The 20,868-nt window shown below is 37.2% G+C and overlaps 1 protein-coding gene across 1 annotated transcript in view; it reads right to left on the reverse strand.

The window, feature by feature from the left end:
- Positions 1 to 9,239: 9,239 nt before the first annotated feature.
- CUL4B (cullin 4B) overlaps positions 9,240 to 20,868 on the reverse strand; it is a 37,608-nt gene continuing 25,979 nt past the window's right edge. The window contains exons 14-20 of the mRNA XM_080795097.1: positions 20,364 to 20,449; positions 18,768 to 18,875; positions 17,790 to 17,903; positions 16,837 to 16,942; positions 15,344 to 15,516; positions 13,665 to 13,817; positions 9,240 to 11,508 (exon numbers count right to left, since the gene is read on the reverse strand). Coding sequence (XP_080651223.1) covers positions 11,413 to 11,508; positions 13,665 to 13,817; positions 15,344 to 15,516; positions 16,837 to 16,942; positions 17,790 to 17,903; positions 18,768 to 18,875; positions 20,364 to 20,449 — 836 coding nt within the window. The 3' untranslated portion in view covers positions 9,240 to 11,412. The remainder of the gene's footprint in view (positions 11,509 to 13,664; positions 13,818 to 15,343; positions 15,517 to 16,836; positions 16,943 to 17,789; positions 17,904 to 18,767; positions 18,876 to 20,363; positions 20,450 to 20,868) is intronic.

Genomic DNA, 20,868 nt, shown 5'->3' on the forward strand with positions numbered 1-20,868 from the left:
TTGATAGGCTAAAACTAAAGACAAAAAATTAATAACAATACAGAATGTTCGATGAACCTAGTTAACAAACTTGGTTGGAAACTACTATGAATATTCACGTACAAGTCTTCTTGTGCACTTGGAGCAGGTTTCTCCAATGTGAGGGTGGAATGCTTGATCACAGGGTTTGTATATTTTCAGAGAAGACTACAGATAGAATTCAAGTTCTATGTACCCCTCTACCTTATTCTTCTTCACCCTTCCCCAAGAGATCGCCACGGTCCTGGATGTGCTGTTTATCATTCTAAAGCAATTTCAAAATGTACTAGTTCACATGTTTATGTGTAGCCCTTAAACATTATAAAGTATTATTTATACTTTTAAAAAAGGAATTTTAATTTTTTACTTTTTATAAGTTATTTAACATTTATATAAATGGGGGGGCACCAAGCTGGCTCAGTCAGAAGAGCATGTGACTCTTGATCTCAGGGTTGTGAGTTCAAGCCCCACACTGGGTACGGAGATTACTAAAAGAAAATAAACTTAAAAAAATAAAACTTATGGGGGCGCCTGGGTGGCTCAGTCGTTAAGCATTTGGCTTCAGCTCAGGTCATGATCCCAGGGTCCTGGCATCGAGCCCCACATCAGGCTCCCTGCTCAGTGGTGAGCCTGCTTCTCCCACCCACCCTGCTTGTGTTCCCTCTCTCCCTGTGTTTCTCTATCAAATAAATAAATAAATAATCTTAAGGGAAAAAAAAAAAAAGAATTGCTTAGTTTTAAGATATGGGCACCTTTGACTTTACAAAACACTACCATGTTGCTTTTCCAAGTAGTTTTTGCCAATTTATATCACCACCATCAAGTTTACATTGCTGATAACTGTCATCTAGTAACGAGACTTTTCCATGTTTGTCAATCTGACACATGTGAAATTTTACCTGTTTTATTTTGCGTCCCTGTGATTAGATTGATCTTATAAATTCATTGGCCACTGGGGCTTCCTCTTCTATGAAAAGCCTAGTCATACTCTTTGCTCACTTTTGAGTCTCCTGTTTTTCTTACTGACTTATAAAGTTTGTAATGTATGCACAGTTAGGTTCATTTTGATGTATACTTCCACATTGTAACAAATGCAATGTGTAACTCCACAATTAAGATACAAAATGGTTCCACTGACTCCTGAGATTCCCTCTTACAGTCCCCTTTGTGGTCAAGTGCCTCTTCCCACACTAACCCATGCTAATCATTACTCTGTTTTCTACTCCTCGTTTTGCCTATTGCACAATGTAATGTAGAAGGAATTATACCATATGCAGCCTTTTGATTCTAGCTTTTTTCATTTAACATAACGCATAGGAGAGCCACATTACTGAATGTATTAATAGCGTGTTCCTTTTATTTTTTTTAAAGTAAGCTCTACAGCCAAATTGAACTCTCAACCCTGAGATCAAGAATCATATGCTCTATCAACATCCTGAGCCAGCCAGGTCCCCCAGTAATTTGTTCCTTTAAATTGCCAAGCAGTATTAGTATTCCATTGCATGTATGTACCAACCACTTGTTTATTTGCCAGCGGGACAGCTTGATTGCTTTAAGTTTTTGGTAATTATAAATAAAATTACTGCATTTACATACAGGCTTTTGTGTAAACATAAGTTTTCATTCCTCTTCGGTAAATTAGGAGTAGGATTTCTTTGATTTTAATTTTAATACGCATACTTAAAAGAGTCCCTTCTTCTGAACAGAGGGCTTACTACATTTATATCCCAAACTCTTTCCATCTTGTTAGCTTGTTTAGTGGCTTAGTGCCAATCTTACTTTTACCTTCCCCAACAAAAATAGTCATTTTACTTTTAGTCCATGTTTATTTGAATATATGAACATTTCAACAATTAATGTGATCACCATTTCTTCTTGCATCCCACTCACTTCTAGAAAGTACATTTTAAAGATCTGCTTTGGAATGATAAATTGGATGAAGTGAACAGAATGTTCTAGTATTATGACAGAACCTAATCGTCTATTTCATGTAGGATGCTACACACTGGTCCAGAACAATTGACTTTTCTAGTCCACTTCAGCTGTGAAGGAGATGACCCTCTGTTTATTATTGCCTACATAAGAGACGAGGGAGAAGGCTAACAGATGCCCCCCTGGACCTCGCTTCAAGATCCTCGAGGTTTTCATGCTACTCTTGTCTATAAACATTTGACCCGTGTATATCTAATTTCCTCTTAACATAATCAAATGAAAAATTATATTAAGCAGAATACTTAATATTCCTAAACATTTTATGAGTTATAAACTATTTTAAGAATATTTATGAAAGTCAGACAAAAAGGGGGAAATGTCTGTGGTACCTTTCTATATCATCAAAGCTCCTTAACTCAAAGAGTAATTAGAAACAAATCTTTGAAAAATGCCAACTCCACAGCTCATATTGCAACTACTGTTTTAGGACAGACATGTAGGTCTGATTCCAGGGAAATTTGCCTTTGCTTTTTTGGGGTGTTATCTTTTTAAAATCTAGCAAATTCAATACTGCCCTTTTAAATATGTTAACCGCTGTGAAGAAGTTCCCATTATTTTTTTCAGACAATTATCTTTTAAAAATGTTTTCACAAGATATTAACATACCAATGATTTAAATAAATCAACAGTGAAATAGACCTGCTTAATAAAAACTGGCAAATGTTTTGTTTCGGTATTTATGTGCGCGCACACGTGTGTGTGTGTGTGTATGTATTTATAGTTATCTATTTATCTACTTATTTATTTAGTAGGCCCTACACCCAGCGTGGAGCCCGATGCGGGGCCTGAACTCATGACCCCAATATCAACACCTCACCTGAGATCAAGAGTCAGACATTTAACCAACTGAGCCAACCAGGTGCCCCTGGAAAATGTTTTAAAAAATAACTTCTTGGGGTGCCTGGGTGGCACAGCCATTTGGGTTTCCTACTCTTGGTTTCCACATAGGTCATAATCTTGGGGTTGTGAGATCGAGCCCTACATTGGGCTCTGTGTTCAACAGGGAGTCTGCTTCGGATTCTCTCCCTCTGCCTCTCCCCACATCCCCCCATGTGCAAGTGCTAATAATTAAATAAAATCTTTGAAAAAATAACTCTGACATAGAAAAAGAAAATACCTTTATGTATAGCAGGGACTTTTAATCAACACAAAACAGTTAAATACCTGAAAACAACTCACTCTTTGATAATTATTTTCAACTTAATGCCTTACTGGCTACTTAAGACTGATTTAGGAAACATAAAAGACATTACCTCTATGTCAACGGACATACAATGTATAAAGACATAATTTGTGACAATAACCACACAAAGGAGGAGGGCAGAGTTGTATAGAACAGTTTCTGTATCCCACTGTAGCTAAGCTGGTTACTAATTCATATTAGTTTGTTGTAAATTTAAGATGTCAATTGCAATCTCCTAACCACCAAGAAAATAAGTAAAATGACAGAGAAGAAAGGAATGAGAAGGGAATCAATACAGTGTATTACAAAAAAACACATTCAAACACAAAAGATAGTAATAAAGGTGTTGAGAAACAAAAGATGTAAGATGTATAGCAAACAAATAGCAAAATGGCAGTTTTATCAGTCATTACTTTAAATGCAAATGGCTTAAACTCTCCAATCAAAAAAGGCAGAGATTGAAAGAATGGATTAAAAAAAATTAACTATAGGCCGTCTATAAGATACTTGCTTTAGATCCCAAAACATAAATAGGTTGAAAGAGAAAAAAGGGATAAAGATATTGCATGCAAATAGTAACCAAAAGAGAGCTAGAGTGGCTCTATTACTATCAGACAAAATAAACTTTTAAGCAAAAAAGTGTACAAGAGACAAAGAGCAATAATATATATTAAAGGTCAACCCATCAAAAAGACAGAACAATCTATATATATATAAACACCTAACAGAGTCCCCAATGTACAAGCAGCAGAAATTTAAAGAATAGAAGGAAGAAACAGTTCTATAATAACAGCTGAAGACTTCAATACCCCACTTTCAATAATGAATACAAGAAGAAGGTCAATAATAGAACAGGACTTAAATACTATGTACATTCTTAAGTCCACATGGAGTATTCATTCTCCTGGAAAAATCTACGTTAGGCCACAAAACAAGTCTCAATAAATAAAAAAAAAGACTCAGTCATACACAGGATCTTCTCTGACCACAATGAAAAACCTAGAAATCAGTAACAGAAGTGAATAGTTCACAATATGTAAAAATTACATAACACGCTCTTAAATTACAAATATATCAAAAAAGAAACCACAATGGGAATTAGAAAAAGTGCTGAGATAAATGAAAATACTGTATTAAAACTTAATGAGATACAGCAAAAATAGTGCCAACAGGAGAATGCATAACTGTAAATGCCTACACTAAAAAAATTTCAAATCAGGGGCACCTGGGTGGCTCAGTGGGTTAAAGTCTCTGCCTTCAGCTCAGGTCATGGGATCATGCCCCACATCGGGCTCCCTGCTCTGCGAGAAGCCTGCTTCTTCCTCTCTCTCTCTGGCTACCTCTCTGCCTACCTGTGATCTCTGTCTGTGAAATAAATAAGTAAAATCTAAAAAAATTTTTCAAATCAATAAGCTAACTTTTATACCTTAAAGAACTAGAAAAAGAGAAGCAAACTAAACTCAGAGCTAGCAGAGGGAAGTAAATAATAGAGATTAGAGTGGAAATAACCAAAGAACAGAAAAACAAAGGAGAAAAGCAACAAAGTCAAAAGTTGGCTCTTTGAAAAGATCAACAAAACAGATAAGCCTTTAGGGAGACTAAGAAAAAGAAAGTAAGCTCTAATTGCTAAAAATCAGAAATGAAGGTAGGACATTACTACCAACCTTACAGAAACGAAAAGGATGAAAAAAATGCTACGGACAACTGTACACCAATGCATTGGATAACCAAGATAAAATCAACAAATTCCTAGAAACAAAATACTAAAAATGACTCAAGAAGAAATAGAAAACCTGAAAGATCTATAAGCAAACAGACTGAATAATTAAAAATTTCCCCTTAGAGAAAAGCTCAGGACCAGATGGCTCCACTGGTGAATTCTATTAAGCATCGAATTAACACCAATCCTTCTTAAAGTCTTCCAAAAATAGAAGAGGAAATAACACTTTGTAACTCCTTCTATCGAGAGAAAAGCCAAAGACACAAGACTACTACAGACCAGTCAATATCCCTTATGAATATATAATGCAAAAATCCTTATCAATGGGCTCCTGGGTGGTTTAGTCGGTTAAGCATCTGCCTGCGGCTCAGGTCATAATCCAGGGGTTCTGGGATTGACTCCCATATCAGGCTCCCTGCTCAGCGCAGAACCTGCTTCTCCCTCTCCCTTTGCCACTCCCCCTGCTTGTGCTCTTGCTCTCTGTCAAATAAACAAAATCTTTATTTTTTAAAAAAGATTTTATTTATTTATTTGACAGAGATCACAAGTAGGCAGAGAGAGGCAGGTGGGGTGGGGGGAGTAGGCTCCCTGCTCAGCAGAGAGCCCAATGTGGGACTTGATCCCAGGACCCTGAGAGATCATGACCCGAGCTGAAAGCAGAGGCTCAACCCACTGAGCCACGCAGGTGCCCCCAAATAAATAAAATCTTTTTTAAAAAAATCATCAAAATACTAGGCAAACCAAATTAAGCAACATATTAAAAGACTATACACCATGATCAAGTGGGATTTCTGTCAGGAATGCAAGAGTGGTTCAAAATATGAAAACCAACAAAATATAATACACCAGTTTAATAGAACAAAGGAAAAAAGCCACAGTTGTATCAACTGATGCAGAAAAAGCATTTTACAAAATACAACATTCTTTAATGATAGACAGAAAACTATGAACAGAAGGAAACTTCCTTGGATGCCTAGGTGGCTCAGTCAGTTAAGTGTCTGCCTTCCGTTTAGGTCATGATCCCAGGGTCCTAGGATCGAGTCCTGCATGGGGCTCCCTGCTCAGTGGAGAGCCTGTTTCTCCCTCCCTCTGTGCCTGCTGCTCTGCCTACTTGAGCTATCTGTCAAATAAATAAATAAAATCTTTAAAAAAAGAAGAAGAAAACTTCCTCAACATAAGAGTATTTGTGAAACCCCCACAGCTACTATCATTCTCAATGGTGGAAGACTGAAAGCTTTCCCCCCTAAGATGAGTAACAAAACAAGGATCCCTGCTTTAGCCACTTCTATTCGACGTTACAGTGGAAGCTCCAGACAGAGAAATTAGGCAACGAAAAGAAATAAAACACACCCAAATTGGAAAGGAAAGGTAAAATTATCTCTTTGTAGACAACAAAGATGCTATATATAAAAAATCCTTAAAAATCCACAAAAATATGTTAAAGCTGGCAAACAAATTCAGCAAAGTTGTAGGGTATAAGATCAACACATACAAACTGTATATGGGGAGCCTGCCTGGCTCAGTCAGTAGAGCATGTGACTCCTGATCTCAGGGTTGTGAGTTCAGTCCCACGCTGGTGTAGAAATTATTTAAAAATAAAATCTCTTAAAAAACTGTATATGCTAGGGGCATCTGGGTGGCTCAGTTAAGTATCTGTCTTCGGCTCAGGTCATGATTCCAGAGTCCCGGGGTCAAGCCCATGTCGAGCCCTGTGTCTGGTGCTTAGCAAGGAGTCTGTTTCTCCTTCTTCCTTTGCCCCTCCCCCTGCTCCTCCTCTCTCGCTCGCTCTCTCAAACAAATAAAATCTTCCAAAAATTGTATATGCTAACAATGAACAATCTGAGAAGTAAATTAAGAAAACAATTCCATTTATAACAGCACCGAAAAGAACAAAATACATAGAATACATTTAGCCAGGATGATTTAAAAGACTTATATGGTGAAAAGTACAAAATATCACTGAAAAAAAAATTTTTTTAGAAGATTCATTCATTGTAGAGAGAAAGCATGTGGGCGCACATGAGCCAGGGGAAGGGCAAGGGGACTTCAAGCACATTGCCTGCTGCACACAGAACCCCACCCAGGGCCCGATCCCATGAGATCATGACCTGAGCTGAAACCAAGAGTTGGACACCCAACCAACTGAGCCACCCAGGAGCCCCTACTGAAAGAAATTTCTTAAAGACCTAAAATAAGTGGTTTAAAGATGTAAAGACACTGGGGCTCCTGGGTGGCTCAGTCATGTAAACATCTGACTCAATTTCAGCTTAGGTCATGATCTCAGGGTTGAGATCTAGTCCTGTGTTGCACTCTGTGTTTCATGTGGAGCCTGCTTAAGATTCTCTCTCCCTGGGGCACCTGGGTGGCTCAGTCAGTTAAAGCTTCTGCCTTCGGCTCAGGTCATGATCCCAGGGCCCTGGGATCGAGTCCCCCATCAGGCTCCTGCTTTTCCCTCTGCCCCTCCTCCAGCTCGTGTTCTCCCTCTCTGACAAATAAAAATTTTAAAAATGGTTAAAATGGAAAATTTTATTGTGTAATTTATAAACTTTTTTAATTAAAGAAAAGGTTTTAAAAGATTTCATTACAATTAGAGGTTATGGGGCACATGAGTGGTTCAGTCGGTTAAGCATTTGACTCTTGATTTTGGCTCAGATCATGATCTCAGGTTTGTGAGATTGAGCCCCATGTTGTTTCCATGTTGGGTGTGAAGCCTGCTTAAGATCGTCTCACTCCTCCCTCTGCATCTCCCACACCCCCCTCTCACTCTCTCTCTCAAAAAAAAAAGAAAAAAGAAAAGAAAGAATTAGAGGTTACGAGGGAGATGTTTTTATAGCTATAGAACTATTAAATTCTAATGTGTCTCCACAGCATATTATATTCTGTATCAAATAAAAAATTTCTACACGGGACATCTGGGTAGCTCAGTCAGTTAAATGTCTGCCTTCAGCTTAGGTCATGACCCAGGGTCCTGGGATGGAGCCCTGTGTGGGGCTTCCCATGCAGTGGGGAGCCTGCTTCGCCCTCTGCCTCTGCCCTTCCCCATGCTCATCCTCTCTCAAATAAATAAAATCTTTAAAAAAAAGGTTCTACAAAAGAAAGGTTAGTTTTGTTTTTTTTACTATGCTCGATATAAATTCTAGGGATTGGGGTTTTTTCTGTAGTATATTTAAAAAGAATTTTTTTTAAAGTAGGCTCCACACCCAGTATGGGGCTTAAACTCACGACCCTGAAATCAAGAGTTGCATGCTCTGACTGAGCCAGGCAGGGGCCCCTAGGGATTGTTATATATAAAAGTATACTACATGTCTGTTCAGAAAAAGAAATACCTATTTTATAATAGCTAGGAAAATAACTGAACAAAATGTTATATTTGAATCAAGTGTTTCCAGGTGAACAAATTTTTTCATTATTCAAATATAAAGCATATTTTTGTAGGAAACTTGTACTGATTAATGAAGCATTAGCAAGGATACCATATAAAGCATAATTATGCATCCCATTAGTACTGTTCTTTTCTTTTTAATGAACAGTATGTTTTGGCAAATTTATGTAGACGACAGAACAGAACATGTTTATAACACTTCCTGCCGTTCACAGCATTAAACAGAATGGTCATTAAGACAAACAAAAAAACAGCTAATGTAAAAAAAGATTTATGGATACTAAGATTAAAAAAGAAGCTTCTGAAAATCTTGAGACCCAGATGTCTAAATAGAATAAACTCATTTCCTGAACTGTACACACATGTACAAGGTTAAGAATTTTCCAGAGTATGGCTAGACATCATGGTAAGACTTCAAAAGACTCAGGAACTGGGTTAAAAAAGCTTCTTGATTCCTGGCTTGGTAAGGTCCTTGATGTGCCTCTTACAGTGAGAGTCTATCGCTCAGAAGTCATATTAATAGAAAAGGAAGATCAAGTGCCATTACTGAAATAAAAGTACTTAATCTTTTATTCTTCCCTCAATGTACATCTAGTTTCACATAAACTTTATAGAAACTATTCGACTTTTGAATATTCGAATGAATGAAATTCGAATGAAACAGTGTTTATACTTGCACTTGATTTTTCTAAAATATGACATTTAAGAATGAATACTCACCTTGAGAACTCCTGGGAATTTTACTCACCCTTTACCAATACCCTCCTCCACACTCCTATAGCATTATCACCAAACCACCACAAAAATAAAAAAGAGAAATTTTTAAAATAACAAAACTGACAGATGTGAATTCACTAAAATCATTAGGAAGATTTAAAGTTCTATGGTTTCACAACTTTCTTAAAACGCTTGAATTTTAAAGATCTTCTCCAGAAACTTTTTTTAAATAAAAGTTTTATTGGAGAAAAATAGAACCACCACGTACACAGGGAAAAGAGCACAAAAATTTAACTGATACAGAACAACTGAAAGTCACAATTACCCAATGTTGTTTGCAATTACTTTTCAATGTCTTAAACAGCTCCCCTCAACTTGTTTTTAAAATTCTTGCCAATTTTTCAGTTGAAACAGCATCAAGTTTTCAAAAAATTAAGAGCCTCAGGGAAGGGACCAGCTTTCAAGATAACAAAAGTGACACCAAGAGTCTCCTCCTAATAGGGACCAATTCTACCTAAAAATGCCTTAAGAGTAACTATTGAGTCTTGTGGAATAGTCTATATATCTCAGAGACCATCAGGGATGAATTAGGACATGGACATAAATGGTCCAGTGTAGAGAGAGGACAAACAGAATAGCTGCATTTCCTTGTCAGATGAGTTCATGCAAGGAAACCAGGGAGAAGCTGAGAAAATATAGGCAATGGCTGCTCAAAAAGAATTAGGAAGGCATTCTAAATACCACATATTGTTAACAGTGTGCAAGTTGATGCAATTAGAGAGAAACAGGCAACTTTTTTTTATAACATCTGGTCACAGATCTTGAGAACTCAAGAAAACAATCAATAGTAGACACAAGAGCCAAGTCTCCTCAGTTGACGGTTAGGACCTAGGTATTCTTCCAAACGCCTCCAAACAGTCAAGAGAACATACTGCTGCCAAAAGCATCAAGGCAATTCTGATTTTTAAAAAATCCAAACAAAATTTTCTGCTTCTCCTCCAAGATCAGTTCCCTTCAAGGAAAAACAAGGAAGCAAAATAACAAAACAAAACAAAACAACCCAACCACCAAACCCACAAAAACAAACCAACCAACCAACACCCCACAGATGCTAAAGAGAAGCCTTTTTACTCACATTACAAATTTGAGTAACAATACTTTTGCTATTTTCTATGTATGAACAATCCTAGGACATTCCCCTGAAAAGTAGATGTCCAGTGGCTATGAGAACTCTTCAAGAAATTTTGAAAGGAGTAAGATCAGCATAATACAGATTTTGAAATTCCCAACTAGGGGGTATATGGTGAAAATAAAGGAAGACCTTTACATCTATGTCTTTAGGAAGTTAGAAGGATGAAAGGTTTATTTAGCAAAACGGAGAGTTGGGGTGCTTCCCAAAAAAACTTTGGTAGAGAAAACAGGAATGCTAAATCCTAGGAAGACTGTAACAATCTAATAATTGGTCCAAGTTGAAGATAAAACTGTCCAAACAACATTAAAGTCTAAAGGAAATTGAAAACTAGTTGATGAATTTTTGCTCTTATTAAAATTTACAAAACACATGGGTTTTGGTCTCTTTTGCAATATTCATATTGTTTTCATTTTTAGTATCAAGAGTTGGGTTTTTCTCTCCTACCATGTTCTTCTAGTACAGCTGATCAGCAATTTTCTATTTCAGCTATTTTTATAAGTACCTGTTAATCAGAACAGTATACAGGGCTAAGCCATATACACACATCCCACAGTCACAAACAGAACATCTTAGGATGTGCATATACAAGAGATTATGTAAGCAACTGTCCCTCTACTTGAAAACTTGTTTCCAAATAAGTTTTTTTTTAAAACATCCCTTTCAGTGTAACAGAACATTACTTAGTAAAATATCAATAGCTATGACAACTTATTTTTCTTTTCAAGGGAAATCACAAAACAGGTGAACAACCAAGTCCAGGGTGGTTTTTCTATTTGATAAATACATCCAGAACTCTGTACAGTAAATAAAGTTTGCATGCAGTTTATGTATCTTTAAATGACATTTTAAGCAAATAAACCCTTTGCTTCATAATTAATGGTGTATAAGAACCCCCCCTCCTTTTTTAATAGCCATTGGACCTCTTCCCCAGTTCCAAAGAGGAATCATGAAGACCAGGTACTTTCTTAAGAATTTTCTGCACATCATACTAAATAACATGCAAAGAGTTCAACAACATTCTTCTTAAAGGTTAAGTATTAACTCTTTAAATGGGCATGTTAACCACTGAAAAAGTCGACTCAACTATTTCCATTACACTGCTTCATTTGGTCATTGGTAGTATAAAAGAAGTCAAACAATATAGGATCAACAGGTTAGTTTATCCACTGGCTACTGTGTATGATACCAAATATTTGGAGGCCAAGGTTTTATGCGATATAATTGTACTGGTTTGGATTTTCTTTGTCTCTTTCCATGTAATCCCGATCAATTAAGGATTCTATTCTCTTCTTAAGATCAGCAGGCTGTAAGAGAAGGCAAATTTTCAGTGTAAACCTTATACATAGGCTCAAGCCATGTACCAATACTCCATTTAAAAAAAAGAAGTTTGGCTCACTGATTTAATGTATTTAATCTCCCTATTTCTTTAAAGAGAAAAAGTATAATGAAAATAAAACCAGATTAAGAAATGTTTTTATACTATACATATACTGTCACATCTTGTCATATCATTACACAATACTTTGTTACTTTCTATCTTAAAGAGGTCTTTTGAGGGGCGCCTGGGTGGCTCAGTGGGTTAAAGCCTCTGCCTTGGGCTCAGGTCATGACTAGGGTCCTGGGATCGAGCCCCGCATCGGGCTCTCTGCTCAGTGGGGAGCCTGCTTCCCCCTCTCTCTCTGCCTGCCTCTCTGCCTACTTGTGATCTCTGTCAGATAAATAAATTAAATTTTTAAAAAAATCTTAAAAAGAGGACTTTTGAGAACCAGCTCTTCTCTGCACAAATACAAAAGACTAACTTAATCATAACTTCACACAAGGAATACGTCATAGTTCAGAAAAACAGAATTGCTATTTAGTTTTGCCAAGAGAGTTTGAAAAGATAAGTAGGCCCTAAATTTGGGCAAAAGCTAGTTCACAAAGTCAGGCTGCATTTTTATAAATTAAGATAAAAACTGTACTATAGAAAACACTATTTACAAGAATGCTACAACAAATGGTCTGATAAGTGAATTACCTCATAGTTTAGGTCTCTGTATTTCAGGTTTAATTGTATTTAATACCTACTATAAACAGTGTAGATTTTTGAATCCTACTTGTGGTTGAAAAATTGAGAAAACTTCTAACTTGTTCTCATGATTGCATTCTTAGCTTTTAGAAGACAAAATTTCACTGTCTTTTATATGTAGCCCATAAAAAGAATATAATCTTGCCGACAGAGTTTTTCATAGTGTAAAATGCCACTTGATTTGAGAAGAGTAAAGAGCAAAAGTAGTTTGACGGGGCGGTCAAAAACCAATATTTATTTATTATTTTTTATTTTTTAAAGATTTTATTTATTTGACAGAGAGAGATCTCAAGTAGGCAGAGAGGCAGGCAGAGAGAGAGAGGGGAGGAAGCAGGCTCTCCTGCTGAGCAGAGAGCCCAATGCGGGGCTCGATCCCAGGACCCTGGGATCATGACCTGAGCTGAAGGCAGAGGCCTTAACCCACTGAGCCACCCAAGCGCCCCTAAAAACCAATATTTATTATACTGATCCTTTAACTGCCTCAGTGACCTCTTTGGCTGAAGGTGAAAGGGTTTAAGGCAGAACACAATGGTAAGAGTGTGGTAATGAGAAGGCAGTATTAGGTTTGGAGAAGACAGAAAGCCTGCCTTACTAGCATTAATAGCTAACAAGCACTTACTATGCCAGGCCCAGTGCTAAGTTTTATACATAGATCGTATCTCATTCAAGCCTCACAATGAACCTATGAGGTAAGTACTATTATCATCCCCATTTCACAAAACATGGTGAAGTGATTTACCTAAGCCCAAAGCTCCTGAGAACCTAAAGAGCCAAGAGTCTATCCAAACTCTACAAAGTACTTATCATCACAAAAGTTTGGGAACCTTCTTAAGAAAAACTTGGAAAACGGACCAATAAAACACCACACTGTCTAAACCTCTTTATTATTGGACATTTATACTGGAGCACATCCATTTAAATGACCAATTTCAGGTTGCCAGAACAATTGCTAAACTTTTCAAAAAGATGTCTGACAGCTAATTATCTGTAGAGCGTTTTTAATGGACATTTACATAAGCTAACTAGACAGAAGATTAAAATAACCAAATCTGCAAAATATCAAGGTATTTCAAAAAGAAAAAAAGTAACAAAAATCACAAAGCTCAAAGGAAATACTGCAAATGAACCTGAAAATTTCACACTCATTTAGCAGCTAAACTTTCAGATATAAGAGCCCTTACAGTGTTCCCCTTTGTCACGGTTACCCACATATGCTAATAAAGGGGTCTTTCTGGGAGGGCGTGTCACATATATGAGCATGAGAAATGAGTTTTGTCCCTCCAAATGGTCTTGAGGCTTTAATCTATGTTTTTAAAAAGATTTGTGTCTGAAAATGTAATGTGTTCTCTTTCATATATTAAAAGCTCAATTCAAAAACAAAGAAGTACCTACCTTTACTGGAAATTTCAGCTGGTTGTACACTTCCGAAACAAGAAGATTGTGGCTAAGCGTCTTTCTCATCTTCATAATTCGAACAATTGCAGCATCAATTTGATACTGTCTGTCCTGAAATACTCTTTCTGTAGTGCTTGCTTGTTCCTCAACCTAACAAAAAAGTTTTTAAACTTAGCAACTGTACCTAAAGTGAAACTTGCTTACACAAAACTGTACATTTTAGGGACATGACACCCTATTAATGATTTAAATACATTGATTTATTTTTAAAAACATTATAAAAACAGATGATGACAGAAAAAAACCCCTACAACTCCTTTCTGTCCTAATTATATTGTCCTGTACCAATGAAGTAATGCCAATATTAGTTAACAGAAAAATACCCCTTAAAGTCGCCTTTTTAGAAGTAGAGATGGCTGATGGAGCATTTACCATTTTCTTTTACTTTGTCCTCAAAATCTTCTAAATGTGTCACAAGGGGTTACTGACCAGATTTCTGTAGGACATTAGCTTAGCTGCAAAACAGACTGACTCCGATCTCTGACTTAAAGTATGGTACTAGCTAAGCGAACTGGAGTCAAATTTTTTAAAAATTAATTTTTATAATACATAAACCAGAAATGTGTTAGTGATTACATTTGTTCAATACTAACAGAAATTTAGGTGTTTATGAGATAGTTTATCAATTTTAATGCTAAAACAAAAATGTCCATCTTTAGCACCTAAGTTAAAAGAATAGTTTGGGCTTTTTATAGCCAATTTCTTTCTGATACGGCATAAATGTTTCAAAAGAATACAGTACTCTTCTAAGGGAGTATCACATCTTTGATGTGAATGTGAGTAAGACAGGAAAACTTGTCTGGGATACTGACTTCTATCCCACATTAAAACTTTTCCTCATGTACTACATTAAACCTTGGAATTGAAACCAAATGGTTTCAGGAAATGCTGAAGATGTTTGTTTCTGTAATAAAAGTCTCTTATAAATTCAAATGGCCAAAAAACCCAAAAACTTCATTGTTAATCAAAGAAATACTAACTAAATCATTCAGAGATTTTACTCAGCAAGTTGGCAAAGATTTAAAAAAGAAAATATCATCTTTACTGCTGGTGAGGGCACCATTAAGACAGGCATTCTCACTGCTAGATGGAGTATAAATTGGTCCAGAATTTCTGGAACACAATACGACATCATTTTTAAGACTCTTATAATGTTCACACTCTTTAACCCCAAAGAAGTACTTCCATGAATTCATCATAAAGTCTCAGAGAGATTAAGATTTAGGTACAAAGATGTTTCTTGCAGTTTTATTGACAAGACTAAGAAATTACTAATTTAACTGCTCAATAGGCATTGGTTGAATAAATTATAATGGCCATGTAAAAGAACACTGTGTGGCCATCTGCCATTTTATGAAGATATTTAATGGCACGGAAAACTCTGAAGATTTAACGTTAAGCAAAAAAAGCAGAATATAAATCTTGAGTATCGGGCCCAATGGTGAACTTCCCCCCAAAAACTTCAAGATCAAGTATTGAAATATATTGAGCTAGATATAGGCACAGAAAATGTTAGTTGGTGGCTGTAGTACAGGCATAAAATCTTCTATATAAATATTTATTATGAACACGTCTAATTCCAGGGCATCAGAACAAGGAGAATGCAAAAGAGATACCGTTTCTTTCATCTGGATTTGATTGATCTTTATCCTGAAAAGTTTGTGTTTGAAATCATCATTACAAATGAACTTGTCACCATCTTCAATATCTTTGCCCTTTGGATTTTTTGCCAGAACTCTAGCTTTGCCACAGGCCAATGACTGCAGTGTTCTCCTTAATTCTCCATCCTCTGAAGAAGAAACAGTGGATTTGTTATTTGTTACCAGTTCATCAACACAAACTACTACATTCACTCCAATCTACTACCCCATCCCTCTATTAAAATGGTTTCCTTTTTCTCCCCAAGGTCATCAGTGACTTCCTCTTTGTCCTAACCAATGGCTTTTTCCCTGTGGTCCTCTAAAGGTTTTAAATGATTCCGTGTGGATAACTACCAAATCTTCAGAAATAACATCTCACTTCCTTCTAATCGTACATTCAAAAGACACCTCCAAGCATGCCTGGGTGGCTCAGTCGGTTAAGCGTCTGCCTTTGGCTCAGGTCATGATCCCAGGGTCCTGGGACTGAGTCCCACATTGGGCTCCTTGCTCAGCGGGGAGCCTGCCTTAACTTCTACCTGCCACTCCCCCTGCTTGTGCTCTGACAAACCAAATCTTTTAAAAAATCTTACAAAAGATACCTCTACGTGGCTGTTTTACTATCATCAACTCCAATATGTCCAAAGTTTAATTCATAATCTTCCCCATAAAACTGTGTCCTCTATCCACTTGTTAGCCTGAAACTACCAGTCTACTCTGGTGTGCAACCCTGGAGTCATCTTTAACTATTCCTTCCCTTTCATCCTTCACGGACCTGGTAGTTACTTCCTTAGAGATAGATGTCTCCTCTCCATTCTCACTGGCCTCATTCTAAACTAAGCCCCTTATCACTTTACGTCTGAACTACCCCCACAAGCTTCTGGACTGGCATCTCTTCAACCCACAAGCTGCCCTATTATCTATTGATTCCAGGGAAATTGTCCAAACAAGCCACTTCTATTATGTCTCATACTTGATACCCTATATAGCAGGTTTCATCTGCTAGATTTGCAAGGCTTTCCACGATTAGGCTCTATTCATCTTACCTATCTATCTAGCTTTGTAGCTCACTATTTGATGCTGTAGTTAAATACTTCGTGACTCCTGCCCACACGGTGCTCATTCCTAGCGCTAAGCCTTTTCTCCCACTACCTCCCCTGGCAGCTTATGCCATCTCCCTAACTAAAACTTGAAAGCCCACCTCAAATATCACCTCCTTCACGAAGGATTTCCCAATTATACCAGCCCACAGACATCTCCTGCTTCACTGAAATCCTAACACATTCCTAGTCACCACCACAGATTGGTAACTTACTGGTTGTGAAATTATTACAAACGTCATTTCCCCCTTTCCCCATGATTATGAGTGCTGAGGAGAGGGATTATTCCTCTGTATCCCCCCAAAGCCCTTAACCTAGTGGAATGCACACAGTAGACACTGAATAATGCTTGCTAATTGATTCAACACAAACCTATTCCAGTAGCCTGCTTGATCTCTTCTAAACTGAACTCCTCTCCCTCATTAAACATTAGCAGCACCAGGGTTTGGAAAAGAGAGACCTGGAGTTCTTTTTTACCCTGTTGGAGAAACAGCAGTATTTAGCCATCATTTTTTTTAACATACATGAAAATTAATCAAATATCTAATCTTTAATGGGAAAAACATTTTTCAATTAGTGGACTCAGAAACATGGACTAACATTATCCAGAAAAGCCAGTATGTTCAGTGTAGGGTTTAGGTGTGATCCTACCCTAAACAGGAAGGAGGATTGGGTGACCTTTTTTTTAAGGTCTTTTTTTTAAGCCTTATAATTAAAACAGAACAACAAAGTAATGAAAATTAATAACTCAGCCTTATGTGTCATTACAGATTATTTTTCACAAGCAGCAAGAAATCACTATTTCAAATGCATTTTCAACTTGTTGGATTTAAATTAGTCATGAAAAGCTGCAGGGATTTTTTGAAATTAGATATGGGAACTGTTCTCCTTTACACCCACTCTATTCTCTAGCTCCCAGCAACAAGAAGTTTCTTGTCAAGAAGCAGCAATGAGAATTCTGCATCCACAGGTAGGGAAAGGATGGTAGGAAAAGGGTGACTGGTTTTAGGTTTTGTAGCAAGGCCAATTCAACCACGAAGAAGATAACATTCTTATGATACACACAGAGCTGTGAAAAGCAGTGACTCTGTCAGGTATTTAGGATAAACTTTAAAATAGCTTAAACCTTCAAGTGAAGAGGAATGACCTCTTGGTGAGCACAGCACAACATACACAGAAGTTGAATCACTATGTTGTACATGTGAAACTAATATAACATTGTATGTCAACTTTACTCTAATAAAAAAAATTTTTCAAGGAAAAAAAAGGATGAGCTCAACATCAAAGACAAAGATGAAAACTAGGCTTGGGGAACATCTACTTACCTCTTTAAATTCTGCCTTTAGTACACAGTGCCCTAGGGTTGACTGCCATTGAAGTTTCCTGCCACTATGTTTGCCTAGGTAAAATGTCTTGAAAATCTCCTGAAGTTTCACCATCTGCAATAAATAAAATACAGCTTCGTTGAAGCTCTGTATCCAGTATCACTTTTCACCATTCTTTATATTTACCTCATGTGTAATAGTTTCTGCAAGTTTTTAGTATCGGGTTTTATACCCAGTAGCTCCACTGATCACTCTGATGTAAGGTAATGGTCTCCCAACTACCAAATCTAATGGCATTAACCAGTTTTTATACTCTTTGATCTCTTTTAAACATCCGACTTTTGAACATTCACCTCCAATGGCTTTTGTGCCTCCAAACCATACTGGTTTCTTTATCTATTACTTCTTCATTGGTTTCCTTCAAAGGTTCCTCTTCCTACCATATGCAAAATGTGAACCTTTTCCAAAGTTCTGTCTCAGCCCTTTTCTTCCTATTTCTACATTCTTCCTCTTAATGAGGGAGATCTCTACCCGCCTGGCTTCCATGATCATCTCCATGAAAGAGTCTCAATACCTATCTCTAGCCTTAACCCCCTTTCTAAGCTTCAGTCCCGAGTTTAAGACAGTTCCCTAAAAGTTAGGACGGATTTACCCACTCTCAGCAATCCCACCCCCAGGTGATAAATGAGCAAAATTTCTGAGAGCTAGGCAGAATGATGGTTACAACCTGGGGAACTAAAAGAAGAGTCAGAGAAATTTGCCCTGAACCCAGAAACTTAACATCATTAACTATGCTCTAATGATATAAATACGAGAGTCATACGAAAAGAAAAGCAAAATACTAAAACAGTTGGCATTTGATACTGGTGTGCTTACTGACACGGACTTTTAGAAAGTATTTATTTTTCAAAGACAAGCAAAACAGAAGGTTTATGTATTTCTATGCTTATAACTCAAGTCCTGAACAGCAACTCTTACCTCTGATGGTAAATGGACTTCCATAGGCACATATGTTGGCCAATAACCCATTGTCAGGATATTCACAGTTAATTCAATATTCCCAGGTACATTCTGGTTCTGCATATACTACAATAAGATCAACACACACATTGAGATCTTAAAAATAAAAGTGCGTACATTTCATGTCACATTAATGACCCACTCAAGAAGTTCCCCATTACAAAATTACATGCAAACACTGAGCATCTTTAAAATAAAACGCAACTGGGGCACCTGGGTGGCTCAGTGGGTTAAGCCTCTGCCTCTGGCTCAGGTTGTGAGCTCAGGGTCCTGGGATCGAGCCCTGCATAGGGCTCTCTGCTCAGCAGGGAGCCTGCTTCCCCCTCTCTCTTTGCCTGCCTCTCTCTGCCTACTTGTGATCTCTGTCTGTCAAATAAATAAATAAAATCTTAAAAAAAATAAACAAAACGCAACTGTCATAAAAGGACTATAAATGAAACCTTTATCAAATATACTAGCTAATATTTTATTACAGTGGCAGACAAGGATCACATGACCTTGTTAGAGGCATTATTGACTTAATTTCTCACTTTATGGCTAGGTTGTTATAGGTAGAATCTCATTCTCCTTTTTTTTTTTTTTTAAGATTTTATTTATTTGAGAGAAAGTGGGAGAGAGAGAGCAGAAGAGACAGGAGGGTCAGAGGGAGAAGCAGGCTCCCCGCTAAGCAGGGAGCCTGAAGCGGGACTCAATCCTGGAACTCTGGTACCATGACCTGTGCTGAAGGCAGTCGCTTAACCAACTGAGCCACCCAGGCACCCCTCATTCTCCATTCCTTTCCCCCACCACCTGTAGTCCCCACCTTTGGAGACCCCTATGTGACTTGGAACACCCTGTAGCATACCCCTATTCCTCACCCCACCAGCCAACCCAAGTCTCCGGTTTTTCTGCTCCACTGCATGTTTGCAGGGGGTGACCTGAAGTGGGGAAGGAAGGAGGAGGAGAAAGGGCAAAGCAGATAAAACCCTACTCTGTCACTACTATAGGACCATGATCTTGCTCTTGTGTGGTCCACTCTCAGCTCCCACCATAGCAATATAGTGGTAAAGAAGTCATTACTAAAACCCTGAGAGGAAAATCTAATTTGCGATCACTATTACCTACGCTCTTAAGTATTTCAAAACCACCTTCTACCAACATCTGCAATACTACAGATCTAGCTTTTCATTCTCAATGTCCCCAAAGGCCTTGTACAACCATTCTATTACCTCTCCTCCTTCCCTACTGCCAGCTTTAAACATACCAATCACCAAAAGCGACTAGATGCTAGCAAAAGCCCTGTTCTCATGATCTAGCTATAGTTTTTCTTGTCCTGACTTCAGTCAACACATTTTATTTGTTTTTTGTTACTCTGGGTAGACATATTGGGAATAAGTTCTGAAGTAGGTCAAATACATTTTGTTGGTGATTTTTTTCACTCTAATGTGAATATCATCTAAGCTGCTATAATGGATTTACAAATACAGGTTTCTATTTATCTTCTTCAGTGCAAATCACAAGAAGATAAGTAAATATAGTTAAGTTTGAGAAATTAAGAGTTTAACTCACTTTTACCTGTTTGAACTGAATCATGATGTCTTTAGAAAGTTCCATGTCTTTAAACATTCCTTCAAGTTTGCTGGTGAAAGCAGCTCCACATTCTATTAAAGATATTTATACATTTATAATATTTTAAAGTGGTGAAAACAAAGAATTGAATATTGAAAATGAGAAATATAAAACTTACTTTAGCATGAAATATTATCACAAAAATGAAAAAATCCTTACCCTAAAGTGTATGCCCTACTAATTCAGAATCAAACTCTTTAATCCTGCAGTAACCTTATCTACTATTTAGGCTTAAGATAAATGGAAATATTTATACAAATAATAAAAACAAGAACAATGCTTTATTTTTTAAAAAAACTGCAACAGCTCTGGGTATGTACAATAGGTTGGAAACCTCATGAGCTTCCTCAATTTACATTTTCATCATATGAACAATGATTAATCAAAGAGGCAATTAAAGAGCAAAAATTAAGCCAACATTTTCCCTCAGAAATCAAGGAAGAAAAGGAAC

Source organism: Martes martes (assembly GCF_963455335.1).
Source record: "Martes martes genome assembly, chromosome: X".
NCBI classification, from domain to species: Eukaryota; Metazoa; Chordata; class Mammalia; order Carnivora; family Mustelidae; genus Martes; species Martes martes.